The sequence below is a fragment of the Grampus griseus genome (genome assembly GCF_964374135.1).
Source record: "Grampus griseus genome assembly, chromosome: 4".
Taxonomy (NCBI): Eukaryota; Metazoa; Chordata; class Mammalia; order Artiodactyla; family Delphinidae; genus Grampus; species Grampus griseus.
Window position 1 is genome coordinate 26642881 of NC_138997.1, and position 21655 is coordinate 26664535.

General features: G+C 38.8%; 1 protein-coding gene across 2 annotated transcripts in view; it reads left to right on the forward strand.

The window, feature by feature from the left end:
* Window positions 1-21655, forward strand: part of ARHGAP10 (Rho GTPase activating protein 10) — a 326233-nt gene that overhangs the window by 152312 nt on the left and 152266 nt on the right. For both annotated transcript variants that reach the window (XM_082652719.1, XM_082652720.1), the window contains 3 exons: window positions 12029-12110; window positions 14055-14100; window positions 15959-16024. In XM_082652719.1, the coding sequence (XP_082508845.1) occupies window positions 12029-12110; window positions 14055-14100; window positions 15959-16024 (194 nt within the window). The remainder of the gene's footprint in view (window positions 1-12028; window positions 12111-14054; window positions 14101-15958; window positions 16025-21655) is intronic.

Sequence of the window (21655 nt, forward strand, 5' to 3'; positions counted from 1 at the left end):
GAACTCTACTTGGTAGTGATGTATTAACTTCATTGGGTATTGCTGTATTTTTTTGCTAATATTTGGTTGAGGGTATTTGTATTTGTGTTTGTGACAGATATTGTATGTTATGCTCTTTTTTTGTAATGTCTTTGTCTGATTTTGATATCAGGGTTATGGTGGCTTCAGAGAGTTGAGAAGTTTTCCATCTGGCTCTGTTATTTCCAAGTGTCTGTGTGGTTTCTTCCTTAAGTGTTTGGGAGAATTTACCTGTGAAGCCATCTTGGTCTAGTGGGGTTTTTTTGTGGGAAGTTTAAAAATTACAGATTCGATTTATTTAGTATGTAAAGTGATATCCAGATTTCCTAGTTTTGTGTGTTAGTTTTGATAAATTGGTTTTCAAGGAATTTGTTTATTTCCTCTAAGCTTTTGACTTTATTGGAATAAATTTCTTCATAATACCTCTTATTTTCAAAGAGGATCTGTAGTGGTACCTCTTTTTTAATGCTTGGTACTGAAGTTTTTCATTTTTTTCTCAATAAGTCTTGCCTAGAACTTTATCAGTTTTACTAATTTTTTCAGATGACCCATATTGTCCATATTATATTTCATTGTTTTTTGCTTTTATTTTTATTTCCTTTGGATTTTGGTTTTCTTTTAAACATTTCTTAAGATGGAAGCATTGATTTTCCATTTTATTTTGAATGTAGACATATAACTCTATAGATTTCCTTCTAAAACGGCTTAGCTTATATCCCACAAATTTTGATGTGTAGTGTTTTCATTGTAATTCAGCTCCAGAAAATTAAAAAAAAATTTATGTGATTAGGACATAGGTGTTGAATTTTTACTCAGGTGTTATCTAGAAAGAGGATTTATTTATTGATTTATTGATTGATTGATTGATTGGCTGCATTGGGTTTTCGTTGCTGCGCGTTCGTTTTTCTCTAGTTGCGGCGAGCGGGGGCTACTCTTCGTTGCCGTTCAGGGACCTCTCATTGCGGTGGCTTCTCTTGTTGCGGACCGCAGGCTGTAGGCACGGGCTTCAGTAGGGAAGCCCAATTTGCAATCTTTAAAACATCTTTCTAGGGACTCACCTGGTGACACAGTGGTTAAGAATCCTACTGCGAATGCAGAGGACACGGGTTCGAGCCCTGGTCCTGCAAGATCCCACATGCCAAGGAGCAACTAAGCCCGTGCGCCGCAACTACTGAGTCTGTGCTCTAGAGCCCGTGAGCCACAACTACTGAAGCTGTGCGCCTACAGCCCGCGGTCCACAACAAGAGAAGCCACCGCAATGAGAGGCCCGTGCACGGCAACGAAGAGTAGCCCCCACTCGCCGCAACTAGAGAAAAACCAACGCACAGTGACGAAAACCCAATGCAGCCAAAAATAAATAAAATAAAATAAATTTACATTAAAAAAATTCCACATGGATGGGGATTTTCTATGTGCAATATTATTATTGTTTTTCTACTTTAATTGTCTTTTGGTTGGATAACATACTGTGTATTTTATCAATGAGTTGAAGTTTACTAGACTTGTTTCATTGTACCAAATGTGGTCTATTTAGTAAATGACCCATGTGTACATGAGACCAATGATTTTTCTGCTGTTGTAGTGTTCTTGAAATGTCGGTTAGATCAAGCTGGTTTTTGTTGCTCAGATCTTCTGTATTGTTTTGATTTTTGGTATTGTTCTATCAGTGACTAAACTAGGGATGTTAAAATCTCTCACTTTGATGAAGATGTGCCTGTTTTCCTTTTATTTTGTAATTTTTGTTTCCTATATTGATTATTTGAGATCTTTTGTTTTTTTTTGTGTCTGTACGTTTATGATTATGTCTTCTTGAAGTGACCCTTTTATCATTATGAAATGTCTCTCTGTTTCTGGTAATAATTTTTATCTTGAAATCTACCTTGTGATATTAATATAGCCACGTTAGCTTTCTTATGCTCAGTGTTTACTTGGCATATTTTTTTTTACTTTTTATTTTATACTGAAGTATTAGTTGATTAACAGTGCTGTGTTAGTTTCAGGTGTACATATTTTTTTCCCATCCGTTTTCTTTTAACTCTTTGTGTCTTTATGTTTCAACTTGGCTTTTCATAAACAGCATATAATTGAGTCCTGCTCTTAAAAATTCCAGTGTATTAGCCTTTGCATTTTAATCAGGGTTTTAGTTAATGTGTATATAGTATAGTTGTGGATATGTATGAGTTTAAGCCCACCATCTTGGTTTTGTTTTCTATTTGTTCTGTTTGCTCTTTGTTCCTCTGTTCCTCCTTTGTGGCCTTCTTTTGAATGAATTGAGTCTTTTTTATTGTTCTATTTTATCTCCTCTATGATTTATCTCCTCTGTATGATTTTTAGTTATGCCTCTTTGTGCATTTTTTAGTAGTTGTCCTACAGAGTATAAGGTGCATTTTTAAATTACCATATTTTTACCTTTCCATAAACAATATAAACTTACAACAGTAGACTTCCAATTACCACCCTTTTGCCCTCTGTGCCCTTGTTTTATAGACTTTAATTCTACATATACTCTGAGTCCAACAATACGTTACTAGTTTTACTTTATGAAATTAATAATCAGTACTCTTTTAAAAAATTTAATGTTTTATTTACGTATATATGGGTGTGTGTGTGTGGTTTCATCTTTTATTTTTAAAATATTTATTTATTTTGGCTGTTCCTGGTCTTAGTTGCGGCATGCAGTATGTTTTTTCTTTAGTTGCAGCGTGTGGGCTCTTAGTTGCGGCCTGTGGACTCTTAGCTGTGGCATGCATGCGGGATCTAGTTCCCAGACCAGGGATCGAACCTGGGCTGCCTGCATTGAGAATGCATAGTCTTACCCACTGGACCACCAGGGCAGTCCCTCATGTCTTAATATCAAATATTTATCCATTCTAATTTTCTTCATTCTTTTCTGCAGAACTAAGTTTCTATCTTGTGCTATTTCCCTTAAGTTCCTTAGGCTAATTTAATTTGAGCATTTCTTGTAATGCAGATCTGCTAGGGAATTCTTTCATGTTTTGTCTACCTGAAAATGTCTTTCTTTTACCTTCATTTTTGATGGATGTAGGACTCTGGATTGATAGTTTTTTTCTTCCCCCAGCATTTCTAAGAAGTCATTTTTGTTTTCTTAAGGGTCCACTTTTTTTTTCTCATGACAGGTCATCTATCTGTCTTACTGTTCTCTTGTATGTCATCTCTTTCTTTTGCTGCTTTCAAGATTTTCTTTTCATGAGGTGCCTAAATGGGGTTTTCTTTGTTTTACCTTGCTTGGGGTTCATGGAAGTTCTTGGATGTGGGAGTTGATAATTCTTCTCAGTTTCAGAAAATTTTAGCCATTATCTCCTCATATGCTTCGTTTGCCCCCTTTTCTCTTTCTTCACGTTCTGGAACTCTAAATGCATTATGTTAGATCGTTTGATACTGGTTTCAGTTATACCTGCAGGATTTTAATTTACAGAGGTGGCTGAGTGATGTCATGTAGAGACTAATGCCACTGGAAGAGAATTTTATTCCTTACACTTTCCAAGAGAAGAGGGCACACCATGCCACACAGGGCCATGTGGGGATACACCAGGTTTTGGTCAGGAGTCAGGAAGGAGTGAGGGGAAATCCTAGACTAGAGCTTTTACTGGGGTTTCTGTAAGGCAGAGAAGGGGAGAAAGCATAGGATTAGCTACTCTGAGTAATACTGGTGAGCTCTAGGCTGTAGGCGTGGTTTTCAGTTGTCTGGTATCTGGCCTGGGGGTGATTTTAGGGCAGGGGAAATATTGGCTGGACGTGTGAGTTAGATAAAGGGGGCAGTTGGGGATATAGACTTGGGTTTGGTTGCTTTGCATGGGGAAGTTGTGTTCCTGAACTCTTCATCACTTATTTTATTTTTCATTTCTTGCATATCCATTTGTGTCTTTTTAATAGCTTCCATCTCTTTGCTGAAATTCCCATCAGTTTATGTGTGTCGGCCGCCTTTTGCCATGGATCCTTTAACATATTTACTGTTGTTTTTAGGTTTCAGTTCCCCTCCCCCTGCCCCTCCCCCAGCCATACCTGGGCTATTTCTGGGTCTGGTTCTCTTGACTACTTCCTCTCTTGATGTTGGGTTACATTTCTTTGCTTCTTTGCATGCCTTTTAATTTTCTGGTTGAATACCAGGGATCGTAAGAGAGCAGTAGAGACTAAGGTAAGTAATATTCATATCTGGTAAAGGACATGCCCATTTTTCCATCAGGCTAGCTAATGCGTAGGGCTGTCAGGTCAGTTGGTGGTTGAGCTGAGATTGGGCATTGTTGTTACTTTAGTTAGATTCTGTTAGTCACGGGCTTCCCGTGATTTGAGGATGCTCTCTGAACCCTCTCCGGAAGCTCTCCCGCCCTGCCACTCAGTCTTAGCAGACACATCTCTTTCATCTCTGCTCTCAGACTGCCCCTGAGCACCTGGGGAAACACTGCGGGAAGGAGTGAGGGTGGGTTCACATTCTCTTCGTGTCTGTGTCTTCTAAGGATTTAAGCCATCCCACCAGCTCATACTCTACCTTTAAAACTTTGTTAAAATCCTGCTTTCCTCATCTCTGATGGCTGCCTCTTTGTCCTGCTGCTTCACAAAGGATGAAAACAGCTGTATGTGCACACGTGCCTTCTCTCCAAGAAAGGACTTGTTACTTCCTGCATTTTAGTTAACTAGGGATTTTTGCATTTTCAGTTCTCATATGGTTCTTCACTTTACTTTACTTTACCTACTTGCTGTGCCGTGCGGCATGTGGGATCTTAGTTCCCCGACCAGGGATGCAACCCATGTCCCTGCATTGGAAGCATGGAGTCTTAACCACTGGACCACCAGGGAAGTCCCATCAGATGGTTATTTAAAATAAAGCAAAACAAAACTGCGATTTTATAGGTTCTCCATCTTGTTCACGTTCTTAAGGTGAGAATGATGTTGTCTTAACAACTTCTACGCAGCTGTTCTCTAACGATGAATGGGTTGAATTCACTTTTACTGGAGAAAACAATCCTCCTTGTGACTCTATCATTGCTTACTTGCTCTATTTGAAGCAGTTTCTTAGTGGACAGAAGAAAGAAGTTGTTATGAAGTCTTCCCCCTTAGTAAGATCAGGTAACATGCTTTAATTATCTCAAGAAAAAATGTATGTATTTAAAAAATTTTCCAGCAGCCCTTATGAGAAGCTAATTATGACTGCAACATTTCTAAAACTTTTAAAAGTGTTTTGCTTGGCTTTGGCGCTTTCCCCTTAGAGTATAATTTAGTGCAGGACTTGTAATGTGCTGGGTTATTTTTTTTTCCCCTCTTCCTTTTCAACATTCCTCTTAGAAAAGCAATAGAATATTCCCGATTTGTTACCATCATAAATTTTGGTAGCTGCTTCTTAGTTTTTTCTCTTAATTTCTCCATTTAAAATAATATCAATTGACATCTCATAAATGTCTTGTGAATGTTTCTCTCTGCTCTTGTTGTATATTTTCTTAATATACGGGCTCATTGATCTGCCATGTAGAATCTGAGGAAAATGCATGTCTTCCACATGCTTCGAGAGCACTATAAAAAATGCAGTTGAAAGAGAATTAATAGATATGGGATCAAACATAGAATACAGATAGATACTAGTTTCCTAAAACTGTTTCTCACGCATCTGCCTTGGGTAGTGTCTGATGCGTAATAGTCCATACCGTTTTGTTTTGTTTTTTTGCGGTACGCGAGCCTCTCACTGTTGCGGCCTCTCCCGTTGCGGAGCACAGGCTCCGGACGCGCAGGCTCAGCGACCATGGCTCACGGGCCCAGCCGCTCCGTGGCATGTGGGATCCTCCCGGACTGGGGCACGAACCCGTGTCCCCTGCATCGGCAGGCGGACTCTCAACCACTGCGCCTCTGGGGAAGCCCATCCATACTGTTTTGAATGAGTGAATGAAACGAGATTGAGGTGCTGATTTAAGAATAAGAACCTGTTTAACCTGTTACTTCAGATTTCAGTTCTCAACCTTGTGCTCTACAGATAATAATTTTGGTTTTAAGTAAGGACAGACTATCCCGGCCAGGTGCTCTCTTTTGTTGGTCCACTTTTCCTTCGTGAAGTTTATCCCGTTGCCTTTGTATGCCAGGAATCCTCTTTGCCTTGCTATGCACGCAGGATTTTCCAGAGCTTAGCACAGTGTGTGATACACAGCCTGTACCCGATGTACCGGGTATGTACCGAGATGATTATTTGATGAAGGAAGAAGAGGAGGCGCCGTCCTCAGCTGGACCCGTGTAATGCATTGCAGCAGTATCTGCTCCAAGAACCCCAAATTAGAACGTTCTCAATCCTGGTTCTAGCTTCTGGGGAGTTGCTAATGTTTTTCCCTTAGCTACTCCGTGAAACGAAAGAGATAATTGCTGTTTCTTTCTTTATGTAAATGTGAATTATCCAGCACATGGTTGTAAAATTTTCTGTTCTTCACTAGCCTCGTGGTCACCATGTTGTTCTACACTTCCATTAAATCTTATTAATAAAACATGTCTTTGTTTCAAAAACTAGAGAATTTTTATGGTTTAAGGATGAGATGCTATTAATACTGTAGTTTAAAATGTGTCCTTAAGTCTCAGTTTGGCTTACTGATTTCCTAGCAGTTGATTATTTAAAAAGGGGAAGAAACTTGAGCAATTTAAAATGGTTGAAACGTGTTTTAGTGCGCGATGTTTTATTTAGAGGTAGGGGCTTATGGAGGATGGCTGTGGGCAGCGTGTGTGTTAGGATGGGGCCCAGCTTTCTGTAATACTGGTGACTAATCCCTTTAAGTAACATGTGGCAAGTGTGAAGTGTTCCGAGGGATCACTACAGTGTGATGAATTAATTCTCCAAACTGGAATTGTTGTGAGTAACCGTGTTATTATTTGTCAAAATGGGAACAGAAATAGAATTCTTTCCTTGTAGGTGATAAATTTCTACTGAATCTCTTACCTTGCAGCAGGTTGGTTGGTTTGTTCTCCGCCGTATCCCTCAAAGGGCTGGGGGCTCAAGTCTGAGGCATCACGCCTCGGAGGCAAGGAGTAGAATAATGCTTTAGTTTTTATGCCACATTCGATTTCTGTCCAGTTGTAATATGGCTGTTTCATCTGAAGCCTGACAATTGCTTTTGTCCTTACTTTACTATCTGTAATTCTAGTTCATGAGTCTTCATCATTCAACACTTTTGTCTTGTCTTCCAAGTTATCAGAACCGGTCATTATTTCTCTTATCTGCTGCTCTATTTACAACTTAGTTAAGAGTATCCAATCAGGGACTTCCCTGGTGGTCCAGTGGTAAAGAATCCGCCTTCCAATGCAGGGGATGTGGGTTCGATCCCTGGTTGGGGAACTAAGATCTTATATACTGTGGGGCAGCTAAGCCAGCACGCCACAACTATTGAGCTCACGTGCCTCAACTAGGGAGAGAAAACCCACACGCCACAACTAGAGAGAGAAAACCCGCACACCACAACTAGAGAGAAACCCGTGTGCCTCAATGAAGATTCTGCATGCCACAACTAAGACCTGACACAGCCAAAAAGGAAAATAAATAAATGAATATTGAAAAGAAAAGAATATCCAACCGTATACTGGTAGTAACTATTATCTCCCCTCGAGTATGAATGGAGAACCTTAGGGGGAAAACAAAAAGAAACTAGAAAGCACGAAATTTCATCAGGTTTGGTGTCTGATTTTGAGTATTATAAGTATAGGAAGTCCTTATTTGCTACAGTTGTTTTTGGCTCTCAGCGAATCCCTTAACCAGTTATTGATGTTATATTGTAAATGATCTTTTATTCTTTATTCTTGGAGTGACAGCTTTCTTACTCATTATTTTGTTGCCCATAGTACGTAGTAGCACCTCATGACTATTTCCCAGGTCCATTCATTTGTTTTTCCTTCATCTTGGTCACTCTGTCTTATCCTCTGAGTCTTCTAACAAATCTTTGCACGCACCCCTGTTCAGTCTGTTTTCCGCCCAGCAGCAGCCAGTGTTCATGTACACCTTTAATCTGATCATGTTAACCCTCTACTAAAAACTTTCAGTGACATTTAGGATAAGTGAGCCCTTAGCATGGCCAAGGAGGCCCTTTGTGGCAGGACCCCGGGCTGCATCTCCAGCTTTCCATCGTGTTGCTGGTCCAGCTGGTTTGTAGGACCCGTGATGAGGCTGATCCCAGCTCCATGAAAGTGCGCTCTTTCCTCCTAGGTGCCTCTTTGGTCTAGGGGACGACTCTGGCCCTATTGCTCCTGCATGGCTCATTTATCCTTAAAGCCTCAGATTAAATGTCGCTTCCCCAGGGATGCCTAACTTCCAGGGTTAGGCCAGGCTTTCCTTTTCTATCTCCATAGTACCTTGAAATCCTGAAGTTGCCCAAAGAGACTGGCAGCGGAATTAGCTCACCGACAAGTCTCCTAGACCACAATGATTTAGCCTATTTGAAAGTGAAAGTTTTTATATGTGGACACGCATCTCCCGATGTCCTGCTCATTTCCTCTTTTCCTTCTAGGTAGCTGGTTTTACACATTTAAACTTACCTGACTCCCTGGCAGCGCTCTGTGTACTTGTAACTAATTGGTTATTTGCATTTTGTTTACCTTTTGCTTTCTCTGCTAGATAGTCAGCCCTTTGTGGGCTGTATGCTGAGCCCAGTGCCTAGCAGGTAGTGAGATATTTAATAATTCCTGACCCTCTGGTTCAAGACCTAAAGCACAACAGATGATATTTCAATGGTTGTTGAACTGAATGTTTGTAAACCCCGTGTTTGTATTCCCATGACAGACTTTGCCATTTTTAACCTGGGGTCCCGTTTTCCTCTGCTGGTTTTGCCATTCCTGGATTAGAAAAGCTGTTAACTTTCTGTTATATATTTGCTGTAGCCTCTTACTGTCCATTTTATACTTTAGTTCACTTAGTTACGTATTAAGTGTTTGAATCCATTCCATATACTTTCGGGAGAGGTCTTTAGCTATTTTTTCTCCTTTACGAGAATGGAGCAGTCATGCAGACCTGAGACCCCTGTGTGTAAATATTGTTTTATCACTTAACCGATGTAAAGAAAAACATGCCTGCCATCTGAAGTTTTCCCTCACAATTTTAATTAACTCTCCTGAGCCCAGTGTGGGTTACTAAGAATAAGGGCCAAAATCTTCACGTCCCATTCGAGTTACTTCTTAAAACAGCCTGGTTTTCTGGGCATCTTGCCTCGATTCTTGCTCCAGAAGGATGCTGTGCATAGAAGAGCAAGAGGAGGTGGAATCTTGGTTGTGAGCTCCGTAGTGCCAAGGTGATGGCAAAGCCGGGCCAACGCTGAAATGTTTAGGGTAGACAGTAAAGAGCCGTTTTGCTGTTCAGGAGTGGGGTTGGGGGATTACAAGTGATTTTTTTTCCCCACAAAATTCATAGCCTGGAGAAAATGGTTGAAGACAAGAGACTGTCAGTTGCAGCTATAGTTACTTGGTAGTGAACTTGAAGCACATAACTTCTCTGGCTTTATAACCATCACATGGGGAGAAAGCCTAACGCCTGTGGGTGTGAACGTTGGGGGCATCACATGTTTGTATTTGGCATGATGCTTTTGGAGTGCTGCATGCTTTATAGTACTTTATAAAAATTGTAGCGATTATTGAATTGCACTTGATTCTTGCAGCTTGCTTTACTTGTAAGAGATTACCCAATACTTGAAAATGAGATGAAGTACTGTTACAGGAGTGTTAACTTTAAAAAGTATATTCAGGGGCTTCCCCGGTGGCACAGTGGTGAAGAGTCTGCCTGCCGATGCAGGGGACACAGGTTCGTGCCCCGGTCCGGGAGGATCCTGCATGCCGCGGAGCGGCTGGGCCCGTGGGCCATGGCCGCTGGGCCTTTGCGTCCGGAGCCTGTGCTCTGCAGCGGGAGACGCCACAGTGGTGGGAGGCCCGCATACCGCAAAAACAAAACAAAACAAAACAAAAACAAGTATATTCATTATCAAAGGAGAATGAATGTTTACTTTCCATTTCAACCATCTATTTTCATTTCCAGTTGTCTATGGTTTTCATTTCCAGTTGTCTATGGTTTTCATTTCCAGTTGTCTATGGTTTTCATCCCTTGCCAGAAAGGTTCATTTTTAATACTTTTGATCAAATATACAAAATTTGTTTCATTGGAGAAACCACCACAGTTGAAGAGGAATTATTAATGGCTTTTCTACCTAGGACTCCTTCCCAATATGATGAGTTTTCTGGAAGACTCTCTAAATATCCAAATAAACTGAACTGAGAAAGATTGGCATTTGGCCCTGAGGACCAACCCAGAGCTCTAAGAAAATACAGAGGAAACACCCTAAACAGTTAACAGTGCTATCTTCTTGGAAGTGGAATTGGGATGGGGTGAAAGATGATTTTCTGCTTTCACTCTGCCCATGCCTGGGTAAAGATAACATGTTATCTTTTATAAATAAAATTTAATCATTACTACCACCCCACACCTATTAGAATGGCTACTTTCAAAAAAAAAAAAAAAGAGAAAATTACAAGTGTTGGTGAAGAAAGATATGGAGAAATTGGAACCCTGTGCATTGTTAGTGGGAATGAGCAACATTAAAAAAAAAAAAAAATTACATTTGACCCCTCTTGTGAGACAAAACTGTTTCTCCCTACTCATGGGACACTTCTGTACTCAGAATGGTGTGGGTTTCTCTGCACTAAGCAATTCTCCAATTCTCTGTGGAGACCAAGTGTCCTATGATTGAACTCAGTTTTGACACTAAGTAGAGTTCATGAAGACCCAACGGATCAAGGGCTCAAGACTGGCCCCTACCGCTTCAGATGCCAGTTACAAGTCCAGGTTGTCAACTGTGCTTTTGGTTATAAATCAGGCATTCCCATGACCCTGTCCTTGAGTTTGATAATCTGCTAGAATGCCTCACAGAACTCTGGAAAACAGTTTACTTACTGTTGCTGATTTATTACAAAGGATATTTTAATGGGAACAGACGAAGAGATTCATGAAGAGATGTATAGGGCAAAGTATGGAGGAAGGGGCTTGGAGCTCCCATGTCTTCTCTAGGTGCTCTCCCTCCAGCATCTTCATGGGCTCACCAGCCTGCAAGCTCTCTGAACCCCAGGGACTTTTATGGAGGCTTCATTGTGCAGGAATGATTGATTAAATCATTGACCATTGGTGTTTGAAGTCAATTTCCAGCCCTACCCCACTCCTGGGAGGTGTATGGGTGGAGTGGAGCTGAAAGTTCTAATCCTCTAATCACATGGTTGGTTCCCTTGGCAACCGGCCCTCATCCTGAGACTTTCCAGGAGCCCTCCAGTCCCGTCAGCTCATTAATATACAAAATGACACATAATTGCAGAGATTCTAAGGGTTTTAGGAGCTGTGTGCCAGGAAATAGGGTCAGAGACCAGACATATATTTATTATGTCATGCTGGACAACTCCACTTGTGGGTATATACCCAAAAGAATTGGAAGCAGGGTCTCAAGGAGATATTTGTACACCTGTGTTGATAGCAGCCTTGTTTACAGTAGCCGTGTGGAAACAAGCCACATGTCCGTTGGTGGATGAATGGAAAAGCAAAATGTGGTCTGTACATACAATGGAATTCTGTTCAGCCTTAAAAAGGAAGGAAATTTTGACACACGCTATAGTATGGATGAAAATGGAGGATACTTTACTAAGTGAAATAAGCAAGTCACAAAAAAGGCAAATACTGTATGAGTCCACTTCTAAGAGTTACGTAATCAAATTCACAGAGACAGAAGGTAGAAGGGTGGTTGCCAGGGGCTGTGAGGAGGGGAAATGGGGACTTTTTCATGGGTACAGAGTTTTAGTTTTACAAGATGAAGAGTTCTGGAGACTGGACTCAACACTGCTCAACTGTGTAGTTAAAAATGGTGAAGATGGTATATTTTATGTTCTGTGTATTTTATCACAATTAAAATTTTAAAAGAAACAATTACCACAATGAAAACTTAGAAAGTAGAAAAGGAGGTTTGTTTTTCGCAGCCAAGGAGTAACCTGATCTGTTCCTGGTGTCTTGCAGGCCTGGAGTTTCTTTGACCATGCAGGCGTTTTCGGAAGAGGAGAGGAAGCAGTGGTTGGAAGCTCTGGGTGGAAAAGAAGCTGTAAGAATAACCAATGGTTGAGTTTTATTTCAAATCCTGTAGAGTTGGCTTGTGTTCGTGTTCATGTTGTTTTTGCTTTATAGTATTTGGAAAAAGTCCCCTGCTGAAACTGGTGTCTGAATTCCTCTCGGAAGCATTCGGTATTCTAGAAATTCGGCTTGAGGTAGCAGGGGCACACATGAGACTGATACATCGTTAGTTTTTATTTTTTGATTTTTCTTGACTTTGCCGCTAGGATTTGCTTTGCTTGAGGAAGTCATCTGAATCCTCAATTTCTTTTTTCCTACCTGTGACGGTACTTTGGGTGATGACCACAATAAATGCTTGCAGTTTGATCTCAGTGGAGATGGAACAGTAAACATGAGGCTGTGCAGGCAGTATTAGAAGGGACGGCTGTACTTGTTTTTCATCATTTGACAATTTCTGGTTCAGCCTAATGATTCGCAGTGTGCAATATCATGTAGCCGTAGTGAATGGGCCTCTGTATTCAGATTGGTTTGAGGAATAAATGAAAGGCAGTGCTAGAGATCCAGAGGCACAGGACTTCAGTCAGTCTGCCGCTTTATTCAAGCACTACCTTCCTCTCAGTGGACTGGTGGCATTTGGGAGCTGAGAATTGGATAGCTCATCTATTGAATGGGGGACTTAGTGAGGATAATTATAGAAAACACCAGAGAACCAATTTCAGTCAACGCTGCTTACAGTCTTACGCCTCTGAACACACCGCCAGTGCAGGCACCAGGTGGGCTTACCTGGAGAGCATTTGCCATTTCAGCAGGATTTAAAATAAAAAGAGGAAAGAGCATGATTTGCAAAGTGGAAGAGGGGTCATGTATAGTAAAAAGAGAGGTATCAGGATAGAGCTTTTGAAACGGGCAAAATATATTGTTATCTGATGGTAGTGGAGCACCCTGAGAGTGCAGGAAATAAGGCAAAGGGGCTGGGCAGCACCGCGTGTGGCAGTCTTGATGTGGTGTTTGAGAAACGGAAGCCCAAATTACATCTTTTAAAAATAAATCCTGTATAGGAGAAGGTATCATTCTTGGAGGAAAAAGGCAGTGATTGGAATTGTGTATCATTTTCTTATACTTGATCTGCATTTAGCCTCCTTGGTTTTATTTCTATTTACTCTTAATTTGTCCTTGAAAATTTTAGCTGGGAGTCGGGAGTACTTCCAGCATTGACAGTTGCTGAGATCCAAAACAGGTTATCCGAATCGTCTCTAGTACAGGCAAGGCAGTGACTGGGACTTGTCCCCCCGGAGATTCAAGAAGTTCTTTGGAAAGTGAGTTTGCCTGTTGGCATAGCAAAATGATCCCATGACTAAGTCATGAAGAAATAAGTCTATTGCCAAAGGCAGTGTAACCTTGAAGATGTATACGCTCTCCTTTAGAGTGAAAAAGCTAAGTAATTAATTCAAGATATACAGACAAAGGCAAGTATGTAGAAAGAAAATAAATATTCAGCTATGTGTTTACAAGGGGACACTTAAGGCACTGTGTATTTGTTCCAGGTGTTGTATGGGCCTTGCAAATAACGGGACAGCACTAGAATTCTCAGAGGCAGCCTGGGATCATCACCTTGATATTTCAGATGGGGTTATTAAAATTATGGGCAGCAGTCATGTGTTTCTTAAGTAAACAGCAGATTTTAGAAATAGTGATGAAAAAAATGAGCTTACTGATTAGAATGCAGCCGTTCATTTGAGCATTTCAAATTTACATGAACTTTCAGTCCTGGCCCCTTCATCTTAATTTTGCTACTTTGGCAATATCTCAGGGAGAGACAAAGGAGACCCAGAGTGCTCTTTTTTGTTACCTACCTTTGCATGATAGGTGATTAACCAATGTCAGTGTATTTTTTGTACAGTCCCTAGGTGTGCCTTCTAGAATCACTTTTATTGATTTGCTAAAAATATTGTTTCCCCCTTTTCTCTTTTATTAGCTGTTCCCTAGTTTTAATAGAGCCATCATCCCAAGACCAGAAGGAAGTAAGTGCTAATTTATAAAAATGACTGTTGTCTCCCTTTCTCATGAGTTATTTTGTTTTTATTACTGATGTCAAACTGTTGCTGGGTGCTTACTCTCTGTACCCTGTCTGTGTTAGTCCTCTATGTAGTAGATGTCTTATTCATTGAGGACCTCCTCAAATTTTCCTGGACAGCTGTAACCCTCCTTGATCTTTCCCATCTCTGAGCGTTTTTCTTTCCAGTCTTCCTATACAAAACCGAAAAAAACTTTCTCTGTAATTCACTTTGGTATTTGTTTTTATAGCCACAAATGAATACATAAGAGTTTCAGTTACGCATCTGTCAGCTTCCTAAGTTGTAAACTCCCGTGGATAGGAACTGTTTACCAGCTCCCCTGTTCTCAACCCTTCTCACCTCCACCCTTAATATCCTTTATCCTTAAAGTCTCTTGAGTATGGGCTGTACAAATAGTATAGCATTGCACCTTAGAAAATAAAATAAACAACAACCAAACACGTTCAGGTATTCTAGGACAATAATTTTCACTTGCACTGTATGCACTAGAGGAAAAGGAAGTACTCCCTAGCTCTGTACTCTTGATTTGTACTGAGATAAAGTGAAAATGTGATCAAATTTGTTGGATTCTTTATGAATCTACTTTTAATATCTTTGGAGGAATGAAGCTACATTTGTCAGATGTCCAAAGTTTGGAAACATTGTTAAATACCCATGATTTTGAAATGATCATGATGTGCATATCACTTAGCCTGCCACTGGACCTGGTGCCGTGGAAGGTTGTCAGTCACTGAAGTACCTCTTCTTCCCCTTTGTCCTTTCTTTTGCTTTTCTTTCTCTTCCCTCTTTCTCTTTTCCCCTCTTTCCTTTTCTTTTTCCTTTCTTTTCTTGTTTTTATAGAAAAATGAAAACATGCCTTGTTTTGGAGAAGTAGTTTTGCTAAGCAGAAAGAAACACTTGCATTTTATATAAATGTTGTGAATAGTGGATCCTGAAAAAAGTAAACCACTGCCCAATTTTCCTCCTTAAAATGCTGTCCGAGCTCAGTTTTAAATCTGCAAAGTTTATTTTCATGACTTGTTCATGCTATCCCCTCTGAGAACAGTTATTTAGTATTCCTGCTCCTGAGTTCTAAATACAGAATAAAGCATTCACTTTCCCTGATTGCATTTTTGAAACAAGAATTGCCTTTTATTAGGGTATTCAAATAGGTCAGCCTAATCATGGTTAAGTATCCATATTAGAAAACAATATAAAATTATATTTTCAAAATCTATTTTTGCTACACGAATCATCTATTTTAAATTCATTATGAAAATAAAATATTAAATGCTTAGGGCATGGTATAAAATATGAAAAAAATTTTCAAGCTCATGGCTCAAATACCATTTTTTAAAAGTATTAAAAAAATTTTTCCCCAGGTTAAAAAAAAAAAAAAAATTTGTGTTTTCCAGCTTGTCAAGAAATTTAAGAACTTTCATTCATATATATAATTAAAAAAGAAACCTGAGCTGTTGCTGGAATTTGGGCAAAATGGTATTTCTAGATAGCTTCCCCTAAAGATTTGTGTCACTTTCTTTTCCACTATTTAAAATACTATTTATTAACTGAAAACCTAGTTTAAATTACAAGTTTATTTATATATGTTGGTAATAAATGTCTTGAAATTCCAGTAAATGCTCCTCTTAGTATATGAAATTCTCATTTACATTATTTAAACAGGGAATGCGTGGCCTTTAGCTTTCATTTTTTAAAGAGTGAAATAAAAATTATATTGGATTTAAATAATTTTCTCCTATTTTTGTAAGGAAGAGATTGTGAGTAACTAATTGTGCCTTTAATATTTTATGACTGTTTCTTTTAGGTGCACAGTTGGATAAGATGGGATTCACAATTCTTAGAAAATGCATCAGTGCAGTTGAAACACGAGGTAACATGATTGAATCATTTTACTCATGAGAGGCTATAGGTATGTAAAATCTAAGGGTCATTTCAAATGCTTACTGCATGGTTAAGTTTTGTAGAATGAAATATATTAAAGCAAAATGCACATTCTATGCATCAGAGATTGAGTTGTTCATTTACTCTGCCAGGGTGGGGTTTTCCTTTTTATTTACATGTTTCTCCCTTGCATTGAAACAAAGTCAGGGCTAAAATGAGAATCAGTAGAGGAATCAACAGTGTCGGACAACCAGTCTTAATCGCTTCTTGTTCACGCACTAGTGAGATATTTCCATCTTCCATTGTCTTGTTGGCTTCCAGTTTAAAAATCGGCGTCGTTAAGATATCATTTACTTAGAGTAAAATCCATTGATTTTAACTGTACAAATTGATGAGTTTTGACAAATGTGTATAGTTGTGTAACTACCACCACAATCATAGAAGATTCCTCTCTCCCCCCAGAATTCCTTTGTGCCCCTTTGCAGTCAGTCTCCACTCCTTCCTTGACCCTGGCAGCTACTGAGCTGCTTTTCATCACTTTAGTTCTTTTTTTTGTAAGCATTTTATATGAATGGAATTATGCAGTACATTGTCTTTTGAGTCTGGCCTCTTTGTTTAGCTTCTGAGATTCATCTTGTTGGGTGTAGCCCTAGCTCATTTCTTTTTATCGCTAGGTAGTATATAATTCTATGGATATACTGCACTTTGCTTATTCATCCACCTGTTGGTCATATTTAGGTTGTTTCCGTTTTAAACTTCAGGAAAGATAATCCCTCCCCATTTTGGTCCCCTGACTAAAAGCTCAAAGGTCTCTTGTTTACAGTTCCTAAGGAAAAGCAGGGTCCTGGCGCTCTGCAGCCATTCCAGCAGACTTTGGAGAAACTAAATATTGAACTTTGCAAAACAGGCTCTTTCTGGAGGGTGGATTTCTCTTTGTTTAGAGTCTAGTGAAGTATGGATAAATTGAATATTTAATTCACTCTCATACGTTGTATATCCCAGTCCTACTTTGGATGACTTAGTGGGATGAAGCATTGCACTCACGTTTTCTGTCAAAACAAGGTCTTTGTTATAAAGCCAGGACTGCCACCTGTGAAATGAGAGCGCTGGCTAACAGATGAATACGAGCTGTTGTATGATTTGGGTATTTGCCCATCGATAATAAAAACCCAAGCCACAGAAAGCTTTTCTCCCATTCTCTCTAACAGTGGCAATTCAGGCTATGACAGAATTTCATTCATTTCAACCTGCACTGAGGTTGAGCTGACAAATTTCCTCTTTTTCCTAGTGCTTCAGAAATTTCCAAAATTGGGATGCTGTGATTTTCATATCTCTTACTTCATCATTCATGTTTCTCCTTTTCCTGAGCTTCTAGGGAGCCTTCATTGTATCACTTGCATGCTTATTATTTTGGTAAATAAAATTCTTTCCCAAAAGGATATAATTTATACATACTTGCTTCTACCTGACCAGATAAAAAAATCTCTCTAGAATGCTTTCGGATTGGTCTGTGTAGTTGTATGGAGTGTTCTGTACATTGAATGGAATATGTATAGTAGAATCTGCATGTATTGAACGCATTTTTATTATAAATATGTAAATTGTTGGATTTTCTTTACAGAAGAATGAGTCTACAGATTTTTAAGTTAGATTTTCCCCATTTAAAATAAAAGACAAAAAAGCGTATGTTTTTCTTTTCAAATCTTTTGTTCCTAAAAGTCTTCCATTACTAAAGCCTTTTGCTTTTAATGGCGTAATAGACAAAAAATAGAGTTAAAAGACTCAACTGTCAGTTCATGTTATTGAACATGATGAGGAACCGTGTGGAATCTCTGAGCCTTTTATCCTAAATTTAAAAGTGCTCTCAGGGACTATTGCTCTTAATGATTTTCCCCACATCACCTATCATGGCTGTTGATTTTTTTTTTTTTTTTTTTTACATGGTACAGATGTTGTTGCATAACTTTTTTTTTTTTTTTAACATCTTTATTGGAGTATAAATGCTTTACAATGCTGTGTTAGTTTCTGCTGTATAACAAAGTGAATAAGCTGTAAGTATATATATATCTCCATATCCCCTCCCTCTTGCATCTCCCTCCCACCCTCCCTATCCCACCCCTCCAGGTGGTCACAAAGCACCGAGCTGATCTGCCTGTGCTATGTGGCTGCCTCCCACTAGCTATCTATTTTACATTTGGTAGTGTATATATGTCCATGCCACTCTCTCACTTTGTCACAGCTTACCCTTCCCCCTCCCCATGTCCCCAAGTCCATTTTCTACATCTGCATCCCCATTCCTGTCCTGCCCCTAGGCCCTTCACAACCATCCTTTACTTTTTGTTTTTTAGATTCCATATACATGTGTTAGTATATGGTATTTGTTTTTCTCTTTCTGACTTACTTCTGTGTATGACAGACTCTAGGTCCATCCACCTCACCTACAAATAACTCAATTTCGTTTCTTTTTATGGCTGAGTAATATTCCATTGTATATATGTGCCACATCTTCTTTATCCATTCATCTGTTGATGGACACTTAGGTTGCTTCCATGTCCTGGCTATTGTAAATAGAGCTGCAATGAACATTTTGGTACATGACTCTTTTTGAATTACGGTTTTCTCAGGGTATATGCCTAGTAGTGGAATTGTTGGGTTGTATGGTAGCTCTATTTTTAGTTTTTTAAGGAACTTCCATACTGTTCTCCATAGTGGCTGTATCAATTTACATTCTCACCAACAGTGCAGGAGGGTTGCCTTTTCTTCACACCCTCTCCAGCATTTATTGTTTGTAGGTTTTTTGATGGTGGCCATTCTTACCAGTGTGAGGTGATACCTCATTGTAGTTTGATTTGCTTTCTCTAATGATTAGCGATGTTGAGGATCCTTTCATGTGTTTGTTGGCAATCTGTATATCTTCTTTAGAGAAATGTCTATTTAGGTCTTCTGCCCATTTTTGAATTGGGTTGTTTGTTTTTTTGATATTGAGCTGCATGAGCTGCTTGTATATTTTGGAGATTAATCCTTTGTCAGTTTCTTCATTTGCAAATAATTTCTCCCATTCTAAGGATTGTCTTTTTGTCTTGTTTATGGTTTCCTTTGCTGTGCAAAAGCTTTTAAGTTTCATTAGGTCCTATTTGTTTATTTTTGTTTTTATTTGCATTTCTATGGGGGTGGGTCAGAAAGAATCTTGCTGTGATTTATGTCATAGAGTGTTCTTCCTATGTTTTCGTCTAGGAGTTTTATAGAGTCTTGGCCTTACATTTACGTCTTTAATCCATTTTGAGCTTATTTTTGTATATGGTGTTAGGAAGTGTTCTAATTACATTCTTTTACATGTAGCTTATTGAAGAGGCTGTCTTCTCTCCACTGTATATTCTTGCCTCTTTTATCAAAGATAATGTTACCATATGTGCATGGGTTTATCTCTGGGCTTTCTGTCCTGTTCCATTGATCCATATTTCTGTTTTTGTGCCAGTACCATACTGTCTTGTTTATTGTAGCTTTGTAGTATAGTCTGAAGTCAGGGAGCCTGATTCCTTCAGCTCTGTTTTTCTTTCTCAAGATTGCTTTGGCTGTTCGGGGTCTTTTGTGTTTTGATACAGATTGTGAACTTTTTTGTTCTAGTTCTGTGAAAACTGCCATTGGTAATTTGATAAGGATTGCATTGAATCTGTAGATTGCTTTGGGTAATATAGTCATTTCCTCAATGTTGATTCTTCCAATCCAAAAACATGGTATATCTCTCCATCTGTTTGTATCATCTTTAATTTCTTTCTTCAGAGTCTTACAGTTTTCTGCATACAAATCTTTTGTCTCCTTAGGTAGGTTTATTCCTAGGTATTTTATTCTTTTTGTCGCAATGGTAAATGGTAGTGTTTCGTTAATTTCTCTTTCAGATTTTTCATCATTAGTGTATAGGAATACAAGAGATTTCTGTGCATTAATTTTGTATCCTGCTACTTTACCAAATTCATTGATTAGCTCTAGTAGTTTTCTGGTAGTATCTTTAGGATTCTCTATGTATAGTATCATGTCATCTGCAAACAGTGACAGTTTTACTTCTTCTCCGATTTGAATTCCTTTTATTTCTTTTTCTTCTCTGACTGATGTGGCTAAAATTTCCAAAACTATGTTGAGTAATAATGGTGAGAGTGAGCAACCTTACCTTGTTCCTGATCTTAGAGGAAATGTTTTCAGTTTTTCACCATTGAGAAGGATGTTGGCTGTGTGTTTGTCATAGATGGCCTTTATTATGTTGAGGCAGGTTCCCTCTATGCCTACTTCCTGGAGAGTTTTTTTTAATCATAAATGGGTGTTGAATTCTGTCAAAAGTTTTTTCTGCATCTATTGAGATTATCATATGGTTTTTATCCTTCAATTTGTTAATATGGTGTATCACATTGATTGATTTGCATATATTGAAAAATCCTTGCATTCCTGAGATAAACCCCACTTGATCCTGGTTTATGATCCTTTTAATGTGCTGTTGGATTCTGTTTGCTAGTATTTTGTTGAGGATTTTTGCATCTATGTTTATCAGTGATATTGGCCTGTAGTTTTCTTCCTTTGTGACATCTTTGTCTGGGGTTGGTATCAGGGTGATAGTGGCCTTGTAGAATGAGTTTGGGAGTGTTCCTCCCTCTGCTATATTTTGGAAGAGTTGGAGAAGGATAGGTGTTAGCTCTTCTCTAAATATTTGAAATAATTCACCTGTGAAGCCATCTGGTCCTGGGCTTTTGTTTGTAGGATGATTTTTAATCACAGTTTCAATTTCAGTGCTTGTGATTGGTCTGTTTACATTTTCTATTTCTTCCTGGTTCAGTCTCAGAAGGTTGTACTTATCTAAGAATTTGTCCATTTCTTCCAGGTTGTCCATTTTATTGGCATAGAGTTGCTTGTAGTAATCTCTCATGATCCTTTGTATTTCTGCAGTGTCCGTTGTTACTTCTGCTTTTTCACTTCTAATTCTGTTGGTTTGAGTCTTTTCCCTTTTTTTCTTGATGAGTCTGGCTAATGGTTTATCAGTTTTGTTTATCTTCTCAAACAACCAGCTTTTAGTTTTATTGATCTTTGCTATTGTTTCCTTCCTTTCTTTTTCATTTATTTCTGATCAGATCTTTATGATTTCCTTCCTCCTGCTAACTTTGGGTTTTTTTTTCTTCTTTCTCTAGTTGCTTTAGGTGTAAGGTTAGGTTATTTGAGATTTTTCTTGTTTCTTGAGGTTGGATTGTATTGCTATAAACTTCCATCTTAGAACTGCTTTTGTTGCATTCCATAAGTTTTGGATCATCATGTTTTTGTCATTTGTTTCTAGGTATTTTTTGATTTCCTCTTTGATTTCTTCAGTGTTCTCTTGGTTATTTAGTAGTGTATTGTTTAGCCTCCAGGTATATGTATTTTTTGCAGAGTTTTTCCTGTAATATCTAGTCTCATAGTGTTGTGGTCAGAAAAGATACTTGATACAATTTAAATTTTCTTAAATTTACCAAGGCTTGATTTGTGACCCAAGATATGATCTGTCCTGGAGAATGTTCCATGAGCATTTGAGAAGAAGGTGTATTCTGTTGTTTTTGGATGGAATGTCCTATAAATATCAATTAAGTCCATCTTGTTTAATGTG